Below are 21,657 nucleotides of genomic sequence, written 5' to 3'. Positions count from 1 at the left end.
GACACACATATGCAAAAATGTTTGTAGCAGCCCTTTTTGTAGTGGCAAGAAAGTAGAAACTGAGTGGTTTTCCATCATTTGGAGAATGGCTGAATAAGTTATGATATATGAATGTTTTGGAATATTATTGTTCTGTAAGAAATGATCACCAGGATGATTTCAGAAAGGCTTGGAAAGACTTAAATGAACTGATACTAAATGAAGTGAGTATGACTAAGACAAGATTGTACATAGCAACAATAAGATTGTGTGATGATCAGTTCTGATGGACGTGGTTCTTTTCAATAGTGAGGTGATTTAGGCCAGTTCCAATGGATTGTCATTGAAGAGAGCCATTTAAATCCAGAGAGAGGACTGTGGGGACTGAGTGTGGATCACAACATTGTATTTTCACCTTTTTGTTGCTGTTTCCTTGCTTTCTGTTTTCTTTCTCAATTTTTTTTTCCTTTTTGGCCTGATTTTTCTTATGCAGCATGATAATTGTGGAAATATGTATATAAGAATTGCTATCTAAGGGAGGCAGTGGGGAGAATGGAGGGAGAAAAAAAATTGAAACACAGGTGAATGTTGAAAATGATCTGTGCATGTATTTTGTTTTGTTTTGTTTTTTAAGCTTTTCATTTTCAAAATATATGCCTGGATAATTTTTGACATTCACCCCTACAAAATCCTGTGTTCTAATTTTTTCCCATTCCTCTATACATGTATGTATGTTTGTAAAATTTTCATTATATATAATACCTCATATTCTCAGTTAATTTGTTTTGTTTGCTCATCCTTTTTCCCCTTTTTTCTTTACAAGATCATGATCATCTAAGGCCATTTAGATGTCCCACAACATCTAGCTTGGTAGCACATTATGATTGCTTAGTCTATATTTGCTCTGACTATATTAATCCATTGATATAACACATTTGAAAATGTTAATTCAAGGTGAAAGAAACCATTATACTTAAAAACATAATGCAATGGGAAGAGTATTTAATTTGGAAGTATAGGACCTGTGTTTGAATTGTTGTTCTGCTAATTACTGTCTGTATGACTTGTGCTAGGTTTCAGCTTCTTTCTCTACCTTTAAAATAATAAGATTGGATTAGAGATCTCTGTGCTCCTTCAAGCTTTGAGTATAAGATCCATGATTTTGTACATATTATTTTTGGTTAACTAGTCAATTAATTTATTTATTACATATAAATTACATATTACATGTAAATATATATTATATATAAATTACATACATTTATTACCTATAAATTATATTTATATGTTTATTAAGAGCCAACTATGTGCCAGACCCTATCCTAAGTAGACAGTCCCTACAAAGAAAGTATTTTTAAAAAACAGTCCCTACTCTGAAGGAGTTCCCATTCTAATAGGGGAGACAACATACAAATGACTATGTATAAACAAGCTATAAACACAATAAATTGTAAATATTTTTTTAAACTTAGATCTAATGATTCAAATAAACTGGTTCTGTCAACATTAGCATGTCAAATTCAAAAAGTATATTCTGTTCTTATTATTTTCAAATTCTTAGGAGATGGAACTTTGCTCATCCATCATATTAGTTCTTGAATTTTCTAGTGCTGTAATATTTGAATGTCTTTTATATCTCACTATAAAGACAGTACAAGTTAAAGGTATCTTTTCTTTATTGGAAGTAACAAGTTTATAGACTAATTACCGATTAGTGCTTCCATTCTGCTTATCAATACTTCCTCCCAAATGATATGAAGAAAAAAAATCAGAAATTACACAAATATCCTTAACTTGAGAGAATGTTTATTAAAACTTTAATAAAGGACTCTTCAACAAGTTTGATTTTCTTTCTTAGATGTAGAATGTGTTATGTGATAATTTTGTTGTCTTTCTTTTAGTATTCTATCTGCAGTGAGCCTTTAATAGAATTATCCAACCCCGGAGCCAGTGGATCCTTGTTTTTTGTAACTAGTGGTGATGAATTTATAATCAAAACAGTACAACATAAAGAAGCCGAATTCCTTCAGAAATTGCTGCCAGGTTACTACATGGTAAGTACAGAAATTTGGGAACAAGATGCCTCCTCTAAATCATATTACATTTCTGAATCATTTTTGTTTCTGCTGGTTTTCATAATCACTTATTTTACTTTGGCTATTAAAAAAAAAATCTGACAATTTGACACTCAATGTCAAGAAAGGAAGGGAGGGAGGGAAGGAGGGAGAAAGGAGAGACAAAAAGAAATAGTGCAAACCAAGACCTAACAGGAGAGTTTAACTTTATAGTTCAGGAAAGAGCTGAGGATAAATATATTAACATTTTAAAAGTCGCAATCAGGGTATAGCACAAAATAAGTGGGAGGATAGGAGGAGAGGGAAGCAAAGTGGGGTGAAGGGGAAAGAAGGGAGGATCCAAAGGGATTGGGAGAGATTAAGTAATAGCAAGGCAAGTTAAGGAGCAATTCCTTGAACCCTGGTTTCTTCATTTAGAAAATAGAAATAACAGTGTCTATAGTTTTCACTTTACAAAGTGATTATGAAGGTTAAATGGGATAATGCATGTATTTTATTTGCAAACTTTAAAGCACTATATAAAAGACTGCTATATATCCTTGCTTAACTATAACCTGTTTGGGGGTGGTATGAAGGATAAAGAGAGAAATTATAATTATTGTTATTCTTTAAAGTACTTTACAACTAGATGGAACCATGGATATAGTGTGCTGGGCCTGGAATGAGGAAGACCAAAGTTCAAATTCAGCCTCCGATTGGAGCCTTGCTGGCAGTGTGATACTGGACTAGTCACTTAACTTATATTTATCTCAGGTTCCTTATGTTTAAAATGAAGATAATATAACACTTAACTCCCAGAGTTGTTGTAAAGATAAAATGAGGCATTTTCAAAGAGATTTGCAAAACTTAAAAGTGCCATTGGTATTGAATAAAAGTCATTCATCATTTTTATAATAACATATAATTATTCAGATTTGCAAAGTATGTTATATGAATTATCTTACCTGAGTTTCACAAAAACTCTTATCAAATAGATGAGATATTATTGTGCTCAATTTTACAGATGAGGAAATTGTACCTTAGCAAGATTTTATAATTTGCCTAGCCCAATTATTGCTACTAGTACCTTTATTATAATATCTTCCTATAGAAGCATTGCCTTTCATTATAGTCATTAATAAGGTAATAAATAAATGTGACTATGAATTTTTGTATATCATCTCTGTCAACATCATGAGAAAAAACTGATGGAATAAATATTTTAATGATAATTATATATAAACTTTATTGAAGTAACCTATTTACAATCTAGCTTTTCTTCTTTACTGAACTCATTTAGAGGGATTTATCCTATGCTGATGGTTTATTTAAATAAATATGGCTTATTATAAGCTAATTCATTTTGTAATTGTATTTTCAAAAGAAAGACCATAGTTTTTAAACAAATGAAATGTAAATGACATATTTATTAATCCATAAATTCTTTTTCTTTTCTAATCATAATTTCTTGCCTCAAATTATTAATTGCATAAGTTTTAATAGAACAATCCCTTATTTACAAATCTACTTTTTAAGTTAGAACCAACTTCACAAAATCATCAGAGCTAGAAAAGACCTCAGGGGGTCTCTACTTTACAATTTGCAAAGTGCTTTACAGATATTATCTAATTTTAACCTCATGACAACCCTGAGAGCTAAATAGTATTGTTATTATTACTATTACTACCCTCATTTTAAATATGAGGAAACTAAAATAGACAAGTTAAATGACTTGCCTACTGTTACTCAGTTACTGAGTGTCTGAAGCCAGATTTGAACTTTGGTTTTCATGACTATAAGTGCAACATTCCTGCACCATCTAACTGATTTAGGGTTGAGAATTAGACTTTTCAAATACAATCAATGAGAGAATTTTTTCCTCGATTATGCATATTTGTTACAAGAACTTGTTTTTCTTTTTACAATTGAATGGAGAATGGGAGAGAAAATAAGATATTTGTTAATTAAAATTTTTTTTCAGAAAGAATTCCTTTGATTTAGTGACACAATTTTTTAAAAGATTGATTTTATTTTTCTTTCCATTTTTTTGTTCTAGAATTTAAATCAGAATCCTAGGACTCTTTTACCAAAGTTTTATGGACTCTACTGCGTGCAGTCAGGGGGCATTAACATCAGGATTGTAGTGATGAACAACATTTTGCCTCGCTCAATGAAAATGAACTTTACATATGACTTGAAAGGTTCTACCTACAAGCGACGTGCATCCAGGAAAGAGAGAGAAAAATTAAACCCTACATTCAAGGACTTGGATTTCTTGCAAGACATGCATGAAGGATTATATTTTGATACAGAAACATACAATGCATTGATGAAGACACTTCAGCGAGACTGTCGGGTAAGAAGAAACCATTGTTTTGATTTGTGCTAAAAAGTCAGGTACCCTGAGGAAAACTTGAATTACTAACTCTCTCATGAGGATGGGAGGGCATCCACAAGGATGGTCCTTGTGCCAGTGAATTAGTAGTAATGAGATCTTTGCCCTAAATGAAGTAAACTTATTTCTGTCTGAATAAGTTAATAAAGAATAAAGCATTCACCAAGGAAAGGCTTATTATGTGCTAAAGTCTTTGCTAAGAGTTAGGGATATAAAAAAAGAAAGAAAAGAAAGATAGCTTGTACTTTCATAGAGTTTACATTGTAATAAGGGGACACTACACACATATGATAATGGTAGCCAAGAAGGAGAGTATTTACAAGCATGGCAAAAATCTTACAAGCATGGCAAAAACGGTTATAGGAAGGTAGATTGACACACAGCACTTTCAGGAACAATAAAAATTCATTTAGTTATGGTTCCAAAATGTGTTAAGACAGGCCCATTTGGGGGGCAACTAGGTGGCGCAGTAGATAGAGCACCAGCCTTGAATTCAGGAGGACTCGAGTTCAAATCTGGTCTCAGACACTTAACACTTCCTAACTGTCTGACCCTGGGCAAGTCACTTAACCCCACCAGCCTTGAATGAAAGAAACAATGGCAGAAATTTTGTTTTCCTTCTACCTTTGCTATAGGGAAATTAGTTAAATTAACAGAAAATAGATATTTGGGACTAATGTAGATAAGCTATATGCAATTCTTGGAGGAAGAGGAATTCCTAACAGGCAGAGAGTTTTGGAAGCAGATTGTATGATAGTATAAATAAGTGGATCCCAGGAGGTCCATGCATAGACACAAACCAATTATGGAAAGCATTTACTGAAATTGTTTTCTGTTATATGGATGAGAAGCTCTTAGGAGCTGGGACTCAAGAGTTTCAAGCACAAAAGCTCATTATGTGCAAACTTGACCTAAGTAACTACTCTACTAAGTAACTAAGTAACTAAGGCCAAGTGATATTCAAGGAAGATTTTTATGTGTTAGAATTGCACAAAATATATGTTGGAATCTATGTGTAGAAAAATTCTAAAATTCATCCTACATTGGATTTTGCCAGTTTAATGGTAATTGGGTGAACAAATCTTCTGCTAAGCAAGTCTCTTTTAACAAAGTGAGCCTAAGCACAGAGTGTTTTGGGAAAAGTTCCAAACTTCTTAGTGCTGGGACAGTAACTGAAGTAGTTGTTAGCCGAGAAAGTCTACAATATTATGAAGAATAGGCCAAGGGAGAGTTGTATTTGCTATGCAGTCCAGTCATATGTGAATTTGAGAAAAGCTCCCTGGGCCATAGCCACATGCCTTAAAGAATTTATCATCTGTTGAGAGAAAATAAAATGAACATAGAAAAAGTAAATACAAAAATTTATGCAAAGTAATTTCAAGGGAAACTAGGAAGGAATTAGTAACTGGGCTTATCCAAATAGGTCCCACATAAGAAGTCACAAAGAAAAGTAAGAGTTTTGAAAGACGGTGAGGAGATGAGAGTGCTTTTCAGGTTAGGAATATTGACCCGGCAAATAGAAGAGGAAATGTGATTTTTAAGCAATTGGATAGCAAAGTGAATAAAATGCTGAGCCTGGAGTCAGGAACCTGAATTCAAATTTGAGCTCAGATATTTACTAGCTGTGTAAGCCTGGGCAAATCACTTGATTCTTGTTTGCCTCATTTTCCTTAACTGTAAAATGGCAATAATAACAGCACCTAACTCCCAAGGTTGTTGTGAGGATCAAGTCAAATAATATTTGTAAAGCATTTAGCATAGTGCCTGAACACTTATTAAGGTGCTATATAAATTCTAGTTATTATTATTATTATTATCAATATCATTATTTTCCCGGAAACTGAAGTAGGTAGGAAAATATGACGGAAAGTAATATTCAATAAGTCTAGAAAAAATTAGGCTAGAGCCAAAGAGTAAATATTTTTACATGAATATTCAGCATGGGAGTAGCATCTGGGTTATGACTATACATGGCTTCTGGGTCATTGAGAGACATCCTAAGAAGAGCAAGTTATGTCTCCTCCAACACAATTCATGAAGAATAGATTGAGTCCATCTTGTCTGACTGGAAGGGATGAGTTGCCCTTATCCTACCATAATATCATAAGTAAGGAAATTATTTCCACGCCCTTGACTGTAAGTAACAATGCTTCTGACAGTGAAGTATATTCTTTGGATGCATCCTTTCCATTTAATAGAGGTACAATTCCATAGGCCTTTGTTCCCAAAAATAGTTAATTGGCATCAAATGAAAATATTTATAAAGTCTACAGAAAAAAAAGGAGGGAAATATTTTTAAGAGGATAATTAATGAGCCGCTATTAAAAAAAAAAAAAAAAAACGATGTAATCACAAAGAGTCAAAATGGCTTTATCAAGAAGACATGACAGACTCACCTTTTTTTGATTGCCAACTAGACTAACATAGGAGGAGAGTGTCTAGATTTTAGCAAATATATGCTATTTAATATTCACTTCTCTTTTTTAACCAATGATTTGGGGAAAAGAATAGATTGCATTCTTACTTAATTTTCAGGTGCACTAAGCTGGAAGAGATAATTAACTCATTAGATAACAAGGCTAAGAGACTAAAAAGTCTTGACAGGCTAAAAATAGGAAACTGAATCTAATAAGATTAAATTGGCAGAGTTAAAGATAAAGTCATATAAAGATAAAGATAAAGTTCAAAAGAAATCAACTTTAGAATTATTAGTAAACCCTAAAAAAGGTTTAAGGGCTTTAGTATGCTGCAAGCTCAGTAGAAAACAACAGTATGATATGGCAACCAAAAAAGCTAATGCAAATCCATGCATATGTTCAGTAATGGAAGAATAATGTTCAGGACTAGGAAGATGATAGTGTAGTATCATAGCTGTATAGCCAGCAATTCTGGTTCTAAAAGCAACGTACTCAACACAAACATTAAAATAAGTTTTTTTGCATAGGAATCCTTAGTAAGAGATATCAGCATTTAAAGTCCCATGGGGGAAAAAGTACCTGGTGGGTAGATTGGGAAGAGTGAATACAGATTCCAGGACACCTTTTTAAATCTTGCTGAAGAGGAAATGAAATGAGGCCAGGCTGGGGAGAAATGTGAGACTATTCTAGGGTAGAGAGAAGGATCCCATAAGCTGTCTTCCCATTTTAAATAATTATTCTTGCTAAATTAGGTGATAAGATCACCTAAATTAGGTGATAAAGGCATAAAAATACTATCAATTTCAGCACCATTGAGCAAAGCCTCATCTCCCCTCCTGAGTGGTTGTTCTAGATGGAGTTAAAAGAGAAAGTGGGTGAAGATCCTTAAGATGTGAACACGAGTTGAAGGAACCTAGAATATAAAAGACTTAGGGAAGGAAGACAGAGGAAGCCATGGTAAATGTTTTCAATTATCTGAAGAATTAGCATGCCAAAGAGTGGATAGATTTGTCTCAGAGGGTTGAAACCACAAAAAGACAAATTTGAGAATAAAGGAGAAACTTCCTACTAATTTGTATTGTCTAAAAATGGAATGGGTTATTTCAAAAAATAGTGGGATTCCTCTCTGTGGACATCTCTTAAAAGCTGGATAAACATGTATGTGGTAAAGGGATCTTCCATATATAAATTGAACTAAATAGCCTCCAGTTTTGAGATTCTACATTTTTCATGCTTTCCAGGACAAAATGGGATTGGGAACAATGATGAAGCTATAAATGAACAGAGTAGAGTAAGAACCAGGTTTAAGATTCACCTGAAAAAATTTTTATTACTGCTATACATCCATTTATTCATTTATTCAACATGTTGTTACTGCCTACTCTTATGAAGCAATGTGGGTTAGTAAAAGGAGCATTGATCTTTGAGGCCGAAGATCTAGATCTGAATCTTGACTCTGCTACTTGTACTAATTCTGTGACCTTGGACAAGTGACTAAAATTTCCTCATGTCCCAATTTATTCCTTTATAAAATGGGGATGATGCTTGTATTATAGAATTCACTGGGGCATTATGATGAAAATACTTTGTAAATGTCTGAATGCTGTATAAAGGCCAGTTATTATTGAGTTCCTTGATATTTAGCAGTTTACAGTTTGGCAGAAATACATGAGATACAAGATCCTTGTAGAAGTCATAATAAGGAACTGAAGACATTCAGACTTGGAGGAATGAAGTATAATACCAAAAAGGTTATTTCATGGAGAACTCACATAGAGCAAGCACTCACAAGGTGGTCAGAAAAAGTGATACAAGAACACTCTCATGATCTCTTAAGAACTTTAGAATCAATTGTATAACATGGGAGACGTCCAGAACTGTCCAGCATAGCATGCTCTCATCAGAGAAGATGCTATGAATTAGCTCAGAAGAAATACAAAATTAGAGAATTCATCCCAAATGTTCATAGCAAATATTTGTATCTGATCTTCAGCAGAATATTCTGAGCTCATGTTGGTCTGATTAGCCACAATCAGACAAATTGTAAATTGACTCTAATATAGTGATTTGATTCTAGCCCTCTTCAAGAATGAAAGACAACAACCAACCAACAGATAAAGAATGTTACACACAATATAAGTAAGATCTTGAGCAAAGAAAAGCACAGAGGCAGGATGTTTAGGGAGATGACAGATAAATTGGCTTGATTAAAATAAAACTTACTGGGACAGCTAGGTGGTGCAGTGGATAGAGCACCAGCCTTGAATTCAGGAGGACCCAAGTTCAAATCTGGTCTCAGACACTTAACACTTCCTAGTTGTGTGACCCTGGGCAAGTTACTTAACCCCAGCCTCAGAAAAGAAAAAATAAAATAAAATAAAAACTAAAACTTACTTAGGTGGCATAGTAGATAGAACACTGGCTCTAGAGTCAGGAAAACTTGAATTCAAATCCTGCTTCAGACACTTACTAGACAAGTTACCTAAAAAAGTTACCTCTACCTAAAAAAAAAAAATCTATTTATCTATCTATAGATAGATTTATCCAAATCTACATATATATGTAGGTTATATGTATGTGTATCTGTGTATACATATGTAAACACAAACATACACATATATATGGTATGTGAGGAAAGAACATAGAAAGGTAGAGATGGGAGGAGAGACTGAAGCAAACTGTGAAATACTGTGAAAGCTAACATTGAGAAAGTGAATGTGTTTTTGATGTCAGCTAGGAAAAGGGGCCTGAAATTGTCAGCACTCCTGGTCCAGTATTTTTAAGTAGTTCTTTGAAATTAATGCTATCTATTGTTTTGTAAAGAGAAGTTTGTAATTTCTATGCACTTCGAGTGATTTTTGAGCTAATTTGTTCAAAAAGGGCATTATTTGTATTTTACTTCTTCCTATCCATCCTTGTTAAACCAGAGGCTTTTGGTTCTGGCCAGTCCTGATGATGTCTAGAATGTGTTATCTAATGGAAATCCAGGAATTCCTATTGCTTTTAGACTTGTCAAAATGTTTTTTGGTTATAATGGAAGCTTTCAAAACATGGCAAGAAGTATAGCAGGCCAAATAAACGTCACAGTATGTGATATAATGTGGCTACACTGGGCAGGAGGCAGGAAGAGGTTAATAGTTATGATGGTTTTATGTATAAGAAAGATGAAGTATAAGGATGAGAAGCATTCTATAAATCAGTAGGTATAAAACAGGTCTCCTACTGAATCCACTAGACCTTATAATAGTCAGGTATGTATTTTCACATAGAAACAACCTCATATATGGTGAATAAAAATAATTAGTAGGAGTACAGTTACTTATTGCTAAGAAACTTACCACCTAATTAGAGAGAGAAGATATATAGCAAAAGAACTAGAAAACAAATATGATTCTGAGGAGTGTACTTTACTGTAGAAACAACTTCATAAATAGGAACAATGTGATAGAAGGTATAGAGTGCTAGGCTTGGAGTCAAAGGCCTGATTACAAATACCAACTTAATAATTTATTAGCTCTTTGGTCACTTTTCCTCTATGGGCCTTAGTTTCCTCATCTGTAAAATGAAAGGGATGATATAATTGGATGCTAAAAATATATTGATTGATAAGAGGTAGGATGATAGGATGAATATAGTAGGAAAAGTGTGACAAAGGGTAAGTAATTTAAACCTTTTTGAATCTATAAAAGCGGGATTTGGATTAGATGATCTGAAAAGTACCTTCCAGTTTTAAATCTATGCTCCTATGATTACTACATGCTAGTTGCTATAGATACAAAGAACTAAATGGAGAAGTCCATTATTGCCAAGAAACTTAGCACTTATTTGAAAAAAAAGAAGAAGCATAACAGAAGTGTTGAGCTACACAATTAGGTTCTGAACTTGTGATTTCATTGGCATAGGAAATTATCAGATAAGGACACACCCTTCACCTGTGCAGGTTGACACTCTGTAATATTTCATCTTAGCTCCTTAGACCAGCTTAAACTTTATTGGTCTCAGTACTCCCTTTATGTTCTTAAAAATTATTGAGAACTCCAATATTGAGAGCTTTAGTTTATATGGGTTACAGCTATTGATATTTTAGAAACTAAAACGTCTTACTATATTTATTTAATTTTTCTTTTTCAATAGTACTTTATTTTTCCAAATATTAGGTAAAGATAGTTTTCAACATTCATTTTCATAAGACTTTGTGTTCCAAATTTTTTTCCTACCATCTTTCTTTTCCCCCTCTCCAAAATAGCAAGCAATCCGATATAGGTTAAACATGTAAAATCCTTGTCTTAATATATTTATGAAAATAGTTTTGATCTCTGAAAGGCTGCCTGCCATACCTAGAGATCCCCAGAATATATTTTAAGAATTGAAGACCTAGACCACTGAGAAGTTAAACAACTTTCCTAGGATCACACAGCCATCATGTGTGAGAAGCAAGATTCAAATGTCAGTTTTCCTGCCTTCTTGATTGAGTCCATCCACTATGCCATGATACTTCTTTTAAAAAAATAATAATAACAACTTTTTTATTTTTCAAAATACAAATAAAGATAATTTTCAACATTTGCCCTTGCAAAACCTTATATTACATATTTTTCTCACTTCTTTCCTCCCTCCTACTTCTCCTAGAAAGCAAGTAATCCAATATAGGTTAAACATGAAATTCTTCTAAATATATTTCCACATTTATATGATAACCTCTTTGTATTGTTAGTTAACCCTAATTCATTTATTCATTGAACAAATAATCATCAAACACCTACTTTGTGGGAAGCACTATTCTAGGTGCTGTTTTGAATGGTAGATAGTATTTATATAGTATTTTAAGGTCTCCAAAGCACTTTATGAATCTCATTTTATTTCCAGCAACGTCCTTGGGAAATCATTGCTCTTACTATATCCATTAGATAGATGAAGAAGCTGAGGAAAACAGAGGTTAAGAAAACTCCAGGTCCAGCATTCTACCTAATTACCTCTCTTAAAGAGCTAAAATATCCCTTATTCCACCAGAACTTGCAGCCTCGTTTCTGAAATAAGCCCTTCAGTGTTTAAGAAAATTGTAGAAGGGATTTTATTCTTAAGATTATTTCACCAAAATGATGATTTGATACTATTCTTGGTCTTTTCACCAGATGATCACAGTCTTTTCACAGATGATCTTGTGTCTAAACTTGAGTGTGGCCCCTGAGAAAAGCCTTTCAAGGTAAACAAGGTGAATGTAAAAGTATAATCATGTGAACCATACAAGTTCTGAGAGAGACAAGGGAGTTAGCCATGTGAGACCTATTCCATTTGACCTTTTACAGACTGTTCCTTAGAATAACAAACCTCAAAACAGCAAATCCCTGATGTCTGATCTCTGGTGAAATGTATTATTTGACCTCATTCTCATAGTATTGACCACATCAAATATGAAGAAACAGAAAGTTCCTGTACAAAATCTCCTTTACCTTTGACTTTTCCTTTTTTCCTGGCACTTAAACATGATTTTTATGAGATCATAAAGAAAAAGGGGGGGGCTGTCAACATTGGGAAGGCTAAAGTACAAATCACACAAAATCAAGAAGAAAACAAATCCCAAACTGGAGGGGCTGCTATTATGACCTGAAACTCGATCACTTTTCACCTACATTCGAAAGAATGGAAAAACACCAGAGAATATATTGATGTGAACCTTAACGATCGAATTTTTGTAGTCCCATCCCCCAGGAACCTAGTCATTCGGGTTTTGTTAGTCTTTTAACATTCATAAATTCCCAGTAAGAAATCCTTAAACTTTTGAAATTGTTTGACCTCATCTTAAGGTGTAATAACTCAATTCTCAATAGTCTCAATTCTATTTCTACCCCTTCCCTATTTGTAAAACACATAGAGAAAACATTATTCTGCAATGACAAAATCAAACACTGGAAACCAAGTTTATCTAGACATTGAAAATCAAATTATCATTTAAGAAGGATAATCATAATCAACCCATCCCAGTGCCATGCCAGAGGTAAAAATCCCAAGAATATATAACCCATCCAGACACCATCCTTCCCAACTGCCTCTCTCCCACCCACTTTCCAGCAGTATTGGACTCAGAGTACGCAGCAATGCATATCTGTGGTTTAACTTCCTATGTCAACATCCTATGCCTCTATGTAAGAAAAAGATTCTTAGCCTGAACTTGAACACATACATATCTCTATATGTATATGTACATATATGTATACATATATATATACATGCATATGTATGTATATATGTGTGCATATATATACACACACACATGTATGTGGAAAAAGAGACATACAAAGACAGGAAGGTGGAGACAGAGAGAGCCCTGTATTTCATTATAATCGGTTTCCTTTTAATCCTCTATATACATTTAAAAACATTATTCTAAGAAGGGAACTCACTGACTATCAGAGAGGTTCATGACAAATAAAAAGTGAAGAACCATCCTGTCCTCTGAAAAGGGGATAATAATTCTAGAATCTAGATTATTCATTCCACAGGTGTTCCAGATTCAAGTTCCTGTGCATGGATCATTGCTAAATTGAGTGTCACTGTATTATATGTAGCTGAGAAAAAATATGAAACTTGTCACTATTTTAATTAGTTTGCTAATTATTACTCTTCTAGATAATTATGCTAATTATTCAGAATTATTCATTGATACTCCACTAAGATCATTCAGAGGAAGCACATTATAATAAATATATTAGCAAGAACATATATTTACAACGCAATATTTCTTGTTTGTTTAAGTAAAAACCTTACTGGAGATGGGCTTAATAATTACTTTTTGCATTTAGTTATAATTTTATTGTACTTCATTTAAAAGATATTAATTTTTCAATCATATGAAATCAGTTTTTCTTTATCAGTAAAATGTACTGTCACCATAAATATTAATAAGCACTCAGATCTATAAGAGAAAAGTCTGCAGAATGCAGAAACTGTTTAAACATCTTAACTAAGGGTCTTTGTATTAAACATAGAAAATTATTGCTGTAAGCACCAGATGTTTTACTTTTAAAAAATTAAATGTTTTATTTATTTCTTATATTACTGCAATGTTTTATTATTTTTACATTGTTGTTATTTTCTAATAACACCTACTTAAGAAAGAATATACTTATAACAAAGTATAATTAAGCAAAACTAATATATGAGTTGGCCATATGTATTATCTGCCTCATAGTTATTATTTTGCTCCTGCCAAGAGGATGGAGATATATTTCATCATCAGTCTCCTGAAGTCAAGATTGGTAGAGTTCTGATATCTTTCAGTGTTACTTTCCTTTCCATTAAGTCATAGTGTAAATTATTTTCTTAATTCTGCTGTTATCCTTATTCAGCATCAGTTTATACAAATGTAAGGTATTTCCAGATCTTCCTAAGTTTTTCCAAATTCATTTTTTTCATAAGGCATAATCACATTCAATTACATTCATATACTGCAATTTGTGCAACTATTCCTTCATATCTGTAAGTCAATGCGGTATGGCAGATAGAGAGTGGCTGACTATGAAGTTAGGAAGACCTAGATTCAATATGTATGAACCTGGGAAATTCAGCCTCTCAGCGCCTTAGGCAATTTTCAAGCATATGAGTTATAGAAAAGATGCTAACCTGCATTGGTAAAGAAATTTCCTTGTGTTCCTTATTCCAATGAAATCATAGATCTACTTCCTATTTCTATTCCCCATTTGGGGAGTGCCTATTTGTTTTCCAAATTTTTATTACCATAAAAAAGTGCTAGCACTCCAGTTTTTATAAGTTTGGGTCTAAGTTAAATCATGCTTTTTATAGTATTAAATTTAACATTGTAGTGGTATGCTAAATCTCAATCAAAATACTGTTGAACAAAAAAAATTAATAATTCCCATTTCATTTAAACAATTTTTTTCATCATATTGGTTATCATCCCAAGAGCTGTAAGAGTAGGAATAAAACAACTTTTCAGATATAATTAAAAAGGTGTTGTTCTAATGGGAATCAAATTTAAATTATTTTTTTCCTATGAATGTTAGTAAATTTGGAGTCATTGCAGCTGGACTTCAATCAAATTGGGAAGTTATTTATTCCTTACCATTTATGCCTTGATATGAAAGTCAGCTCTTTTGTTGTAGAGAAAAAATATTAATTAGTGTGAAAATCTGGATGAAACCAATATAAAGAATATGCCAGTTCTTAGTAGTCCAACACTTTTCATTTTACAAATATAAAAAGGTTTTTTAAAAGTCCCCCTCCTTTTTTGCTGGTATCCTACTCAATATTTTTTTCTAATTACATGTAAAGATAATTTTCATCATTCATTTTTATAAGATTTTGAGTTACAAATTTTTCTCCCTTCCCAAGACAGCAAACAATCTGATAAAGGTTATATGTGTACAATCAAGGTTTACATGGGTTTGCAGTCATGTAAAACAGTTTTGTATTAGTTTTTTTGTCAAGGAGACTTAAATTTTTTTAAAAAGAATGAAAGAATGAAAAATAACATGCTTCAATCTTTATTCAAACAATAATAATTCTTTCTCTGGATGCAGATAGTACACTTCATCATTAGTCCTTTGGGATTGTCTTGAATCATTGTATCATTGAGAATAGCTATCAATCATTCACAGTTTTTCATCCTGTAATTTTGCTATTACTATGTACAGTGTTCTCCTGGTTCTATTCACTTTGCTTTGTATTATTTTATGTAAGTAATTATAGGCTTTTCTGAAATCATTCTGCTTGTCATTTCTTACACCAAAATAATATTCCATCACAATCATATGCCACAGCTTGTTTAACTATTCCTTAAGTGATGAGCCTTCCTTTAATTTCCAATTCTTAGTCCCCCATCCATCATCCAAAAAAACAGCTCTCCTACTCTTAAAAGAAAGAAAATATATTTAGATTTTTTTCTTGAAAAAGATAACAGCAAAGTTATTTGGAAGAACCCAATGTTGATTTGTTCGTGTTATAAGATGACAAATCTTAGAAATAGCAAATGCTAATTCTAATCATTCTATTCAAACATTGTGGAACAATATATATGCTCTTAGTGGCTTTCATCCATGTTTCATAAGATATGTTTTCAGGAAAAGTTACTCTGTCTCTGGCCCAATCCACAAATCCAATTTACTGAGTCATAAGTATTTTCTGATGGTAATTTAAAGTTAGAGATGTAAGTCAGATTACAGATTTAAAGACAAAAGGGACATTAAAGGTCATCAAGTCCAGTCTTTCCACACCATTTTCAGTTGAAGTCTGGAAGTTTAAAAAATTTGCCCACAGATAGATAGGTATCAAGTCGTCATTTAAATTAAAGACCCCAACTCAAAATCCAGTACTATTTCCACTCTTCTTAGTATTGACTACTGTCCTTTGCTTTTTAAAAAAGACTGTATACTCTTCTTTCAGTCTTTAATAAGAAAATATTCTGATCATTATTAAAGTTATCTACATTCCTGCCTAAAGGACACCCAGACCCTTGAATTTTATTTACTGAAGAACAACAAATAGCTAACCATAAATCTTCAAAATCATCTTGTAAAATTCTAAGAAATTTTAGATGGTTGAATGTGGTTAGCCAGCTGAAAAATGTTGTGATGATGATAAAATTGATCTATTTTGATAATGTTTGCAAAATCCTATCCTTGTCCCATGAAATGAAGTTCCCTGGGTTCAAGAAGAACAAGCCTGAGTTGATTGTCAAAATTCTCCTAAGGTGTTCTTGGCAGAGATATTAGAATGATTTGCTATTTTTTTCTTTTCCTCATTTTACAGATGATAAAACTGAGGCAAACAGAGTTAAGTGACTTGCCCAAGGTCACACAGTTAGTAGGTATCTGAGGCCAGATTTGATTCCCAATTAATGGTCTACTTATTTAGTTTATGGCTGATTTGTTCCTTCACTGAGAAGAATAAACACACATCTGTGCCAATGACTCCAACTTAACTGTAAGACAGACAAGAAAGCCAGTCTTTCCAGCTGCCCACTATGTTAAAGGAGACAAGATGTTTGCTACAAGATAAAGACTTAGGAGTCATGAATTTGAGACATTATTTTGTAGAGTAAACTTGGAGTTAAATAACTTAATTGTCATTAATTAATAATAAATTTTTATGATAATTTGATAAAATTTTATTGAGAACCTTTGAGCTAGAAAATCTGCAACTATAGGGTTGACAAGATAAGCAAAGCAAGGGATAAGTTCTTTAATATTACATTTCGTACATGGACATGTTTAAGCCCTAAAAACTCCTGTCCTCAATTGTATGTAGGTATTTATTTTTACCATAAATCATCGTGTTTCATTGATGACACAAAAATAACATATAGGAGACATATATTCATCCCTTGACCTGGCTCTGGGACCAAGTGAATCACATGAAGAATACCATCAAACACAAGACATAGCTTTTATCTCAAGGAATAGTCTATATTGTCAGTCTGGGGGAGATAAGTATGAAAACTGTGAAAAAAAATATTAGTCCACCTAAGATTAAATGTCAAACAAATGATGTGTATAGTTCCATTGGAATTCACTAAGGATTGGAAAGATATGGAAGACTCCATAGAAAAGTTGGGTCTTGAAAGAGAAGTATAGAGCACAGATAGAGGGAGGAAGGCATTCAGTTTGCTTTCCATCATATAACACCAAAGAGCAGTGAACCAGATTTCAGCCTTAATTTCTCCTGCATACCACAAGAGGAAAAATAAATAGAATAGATGAGGTAAAGGGGTGAAAAAGAGGAAAGTGAAAAATTCTACCAAATAAACAACAAAAGGTAAAATATAATCCAAATATTTTAACCTGAAAAATCTAATCAAAAGTACAATCTAAAAACCACTGGCACCTGTCAGTTGTTAATAACATGTTTGGACACAAAATCCTATTAACAAGAAAGCAAAAACTTTCCTTTGAGAAGGTTGATTATTACAGGACAGTGATTACTTTGAAATCTTGTCATTTTTAGAGGGGAAGGAGAAATGCTTTCATGAAGCCTGGTCAAGTGTAAGCAGTTTTTTTTCAAATTCTCATTAGCTATAGAAAAGTAAAAAATATTCATCCAGTCACTTTTGACTATTACTTCAAAAATAAATGAGATGTTACCAAAAGATTTTCCAATAAGAATGCAAATAGTGGACTAAAAGTTCCTCACCCACAACTCCATTTATTTTTCTTGTTAAAGGAAATACTGTTGAGATAGAAGATCACTTAAAGGTTTTATATATCAGTTTAAAATTAAACTTTGACTCTGAAAAATACAGTGCTAGAAAATATGTATTAAAATTAGGATTCTCTAACATTTTTGTATTGATAATCAGGAAATTATTGAACAAGGTCATCTCTATGGCTATATCTATCAAAGAATCTTATATGAATCTAAAATACCTAGGGTAGAGGATACTTTCTAACCAATATGGCTACTGATCTCATTATCCTTCCTCTAAAACCTTCTCTTCCTTCTCACTTTCTCAGTACTGTTGAAGGCACCACCATCCTCCTATTCACCCCAGGTTATAATCTAGGTATCATTTTTTACTTCTCACTCTCTGATTGATAATGTGGAAGATATCTTGAGAAAGGAGAATCATGATGACAGAGTTCCTTGAGTCTGTGGCATAATAGGAAGGTTTTGTTTGAAGGAATTGATGATACTAAATTTGGGGAGGGGGGGAAAGACGTGGGTATGTGGTATAAGGGAAGACTCTATATTTTTAAAGGACTGTTGTGTAAAAGAGGAATTAATATTGCTTTTTGTGGACCTAGAGGGTAAAACCAGAAACAAAGGATAGAAGTTTCAAAAATTGCAAATTTAAACTTTTTTGAGGCTAGCAGGATTAAGTGATTTGTTCAAGGTCAAACAGCTAATATGTGTCTGAGGCCACATTTGAACTCAAGTCCTCCTGACTCCAGGGCTGGCACTTTGTCCATTGTACTACTTAGCTCCCCTGGGAAAATTTCTTAATAGAGCTAAGCATAAGTGGAATAGCTTATTTCAGGAGAGATTGGGATTAGGCCCTATAGAGGGCTTTAAAATGCTCTTTTTCCTCAATGCACAAAAGACTTCTATTTTTAAAATTTTACATATTATTTTAACTATGTAACATATAACAGTATATGACATATATATGACACATGTATACTGACACTAACTCCTATGTAATGTGTTAATATGCAACATGCCATTAAAATGCCATGCTATCAATATATGTAATGATAGATATGTATGTTGCAATATATGTTATGTTTTATATATAATATGCAAATATGTTGTGTATTATATATTTATATGAATATATATCTTTTAATGGACTATTGAGATTTTTTTACATTTTATATGCATATAAAATATATCTTTTAATAGGCCATATATTATTGGAGGCTTACTCCGTTTTAAAAAATTATACATGGAGGGAGGAGACAAGATGATGGAGAGGAAATACGTTTTTTCCTGAGCTCTCCCCATGTTCCTCAAATTAACAGCAAACCCAGCCTCTGAACTGGTTTTGGAGTAACAGAAACCACCAATATTTGGAGTGTAACAAATTTCTAGCAGAAAATAATTTGGAAGAAAATTTGGAAGAACTTCAGAAAAGGTTTGTTTCAATTGAGCACAGAAGATGGTGCACAGGCAGCTGGGTGCAGACAGTGCAGAGACCCACAGTGGTGTGGGCTCCATGGTATCAGAGAATCAACTGGGAGGAATCTACAGCAGTATTGGCTACTCTATCCTGGTTGCAAGCCAATAGATCAGCAGATTAACTATAAGACATTCAATGCAAATACAAAAGGCAAATAGTGAGCCCCTAAACTTCACAATATCATGGGATCTGGCCACGCCAAAAAGTTCATCAGCATTGACCCAGTGCAGCCACTGTCACCTGTAGAGGAAGTTTGGGTAATCTCCCCTTTGCCCTAAAAGCAGGCTTCAACCTTTTTTTAAAAAAATGAGCAAAAAAGCAAAAAGAACTCTGGCCATAGACAGTTTTTTGGAGAAAGAGAAGAAATTTCAAACCCTGAGTACACTAAAAGCAGATTGTCTCCAGAAGAAGCCCAAAGGGTGATATGAATTGGTCCCAATTTTACAAAGCTCTCTTGGAAATATTCAAAAAGTATCTTAAAAGAGAGTGAGAAGAAAAATGAGGAAAGGAAATGAGAACTTTGCAAAAGGGTTTGGAAAAGGAAACAGAAATTATCTGAAGAAAATGCCTTACAGAATGGGAAAAGCATATAAGTCCTTATAAAATAGATTTGACAAAATGGAAAAAGAAAACAATTCCCTGAAAAACAGACTTTGTGAACTGGAAAAAAATCCTTAGAACAAAACAATTCATTTAAAAATTCAATTGCCCAAATACAAAAGGAGCTAAAGATTGAAAAAAGAGCATAGGATCATCTTTCAGAAAATCATCAAGGAAAATTTCCCTAATGTCCTAGAATCAGAAGATAAAATAGCTATTGAAAGAATTCACCAATCACCTCCTGAAAGAGATCCCAAAATGAAGACTCTAAGGAATATTGTAACTAAATTTCAAAACTATCAGATCAAGAGGAAAATGTTGCAAGCAACCAGAAAGAAACAATTCAAATATTGAAGAGCCACGATCAGGATTATCCAGGACCTAGAAGCTTCCACCTTAAAGGATCAAAAGGCCTGAATCTGATATTCCAAAAGGCAAAGGAATTTGGAATGCAGCCACAAATAAACTATTCAGCTAATCTGAACATTATCTTTCAGGGAAGGGGATGGATAGTCAATGATCCAGGAGAATCTTATTTATTTCTGATAAAAAGACCAGAGCTGAACAAAAAATTTGAACTCCAAATTCAGAACTCAAGAGAAGCATAACAAGGTTCAAAGGAAAGAACTCTTGAGAATTTTATCTCTAATATAGGTATACTTAGAGAGTGCAGATATACTTTGATTTTACTGTGATAATATAAAAAAGAAACTAGAGGTAGAAAAGGGATTGTACTAGAAAAAGAGGAAAATGGTAAAATGAGGGAAATTAAATCTCATTAAGAGGCAAGGAGAATATATTATAATTGAGGGAAAGAAGTGAGAAGGAAGAATACTGTGTGAATCTTACTCTCATCAGATTTGGCTCAAAGAGAGAATGTTAGACATATCTGGTTTCACAGATAAACTTTACTTTATAGGGAAGTGGGAATGGAAAGGAAAGGAGAAAGCTAATGAAAAGGAAACAAAAGTAGTAGTGAAAAAGTATAAGAAAGGGAAGTAAGCTGTAAAGGGGGAGGGCTGTTTGAGGGAAGTGGTAGTCAGAAGCAAAACTCTGGGGAGGAGGGAAAAGGGGAAAGGAAAAAGAAAAGCATTAATTTGGGGTAAATAAGATGGCAGGAAATACAGAATTAGTCATTTTAACTGTGAATGTGAATGGGATAAACTCTCCCATAAAATGGAAGTGGATTGCAAACTGGATTAAAAGCCATAATCCTACAATATGTTGTTTACAAGAAACATATTAAAGCAGAGTGATACATCTGCAGTAAAAGGTAAAAGACTGGAGTAGAATCTATTATGCTTCAGGTGTAGTTAAAAAAAAAAAAAAAAGCAGGGGTAGCGATACTGATCTTAGATCAAGCAAAAGCAAAAATAGATCTAATTAAAAGAGATAAGGATCTTGCTAAAGGGTACCACAGATGATAAAGTTGTATAGTAATATAGCATCTAAATTCCTAAAGGAGAAGATAAGAGAGGTGCAAGAAGAAATAGACAGCAAAACTTTATAACTTGCTCTCTCAGAACTAGATAAATTGAACCACAAAATAAATAAGAAAGAAGTTAATGAGGTAAATAGAAT

General features: G+C 33.1%; 1 protein-coding gene across 1 annotated transcript in view; it reads left to right on the top strand.

The window, feature by feature from the left end:
• The window catches only part of PIP5K1B (phosphatidylinositol-4-phosphate 5-kinase type 1 beta), a 338,341-nt gene that overhangs the window by 231,271 nt on the left and 85,413 nt on the right, over positions 1 to 21,657 (top strand). Inside the window, exons 6-7 of the mRNA XM_074280732.1 lie at positions 1,881 to 2,033; positions 4,090 to 4,389. Of these exons, the coding sequence (XP_074136833.1) occupies positions 1,881 to 2,033; positions 4,090 to 4,389 (453 nt within the window). The remainder of the gene's footprint in view (positions 1 to 1,880; positions 2,034 to 4,089; positions 4,390 to 21,657) is intronic.

The sequence above is a fragment of the Sminthopsis crassicaudata genome, chromosome 1, assembly GCF_048593235.1.
Source record: "Sminthopsis crassicaudata isolate SCR6 chromosome 1, ASM4859323v1, whole genome shotgun sequence".
In the NCBI taxonomy this organism is placed as follows: domain Eukaryota; kingdom Metazoa; phylum Chordata; class Mammalia; order Dasyuromorphia; family Dasyuridae; genus Sminthopsis; species Sminthopsis crassicaudata.
The sequence above is the reverse complement of the archived record's forward strand: the minus strand, read 5'-3'. Positions and strand labels throughout refer to the sequence as shown.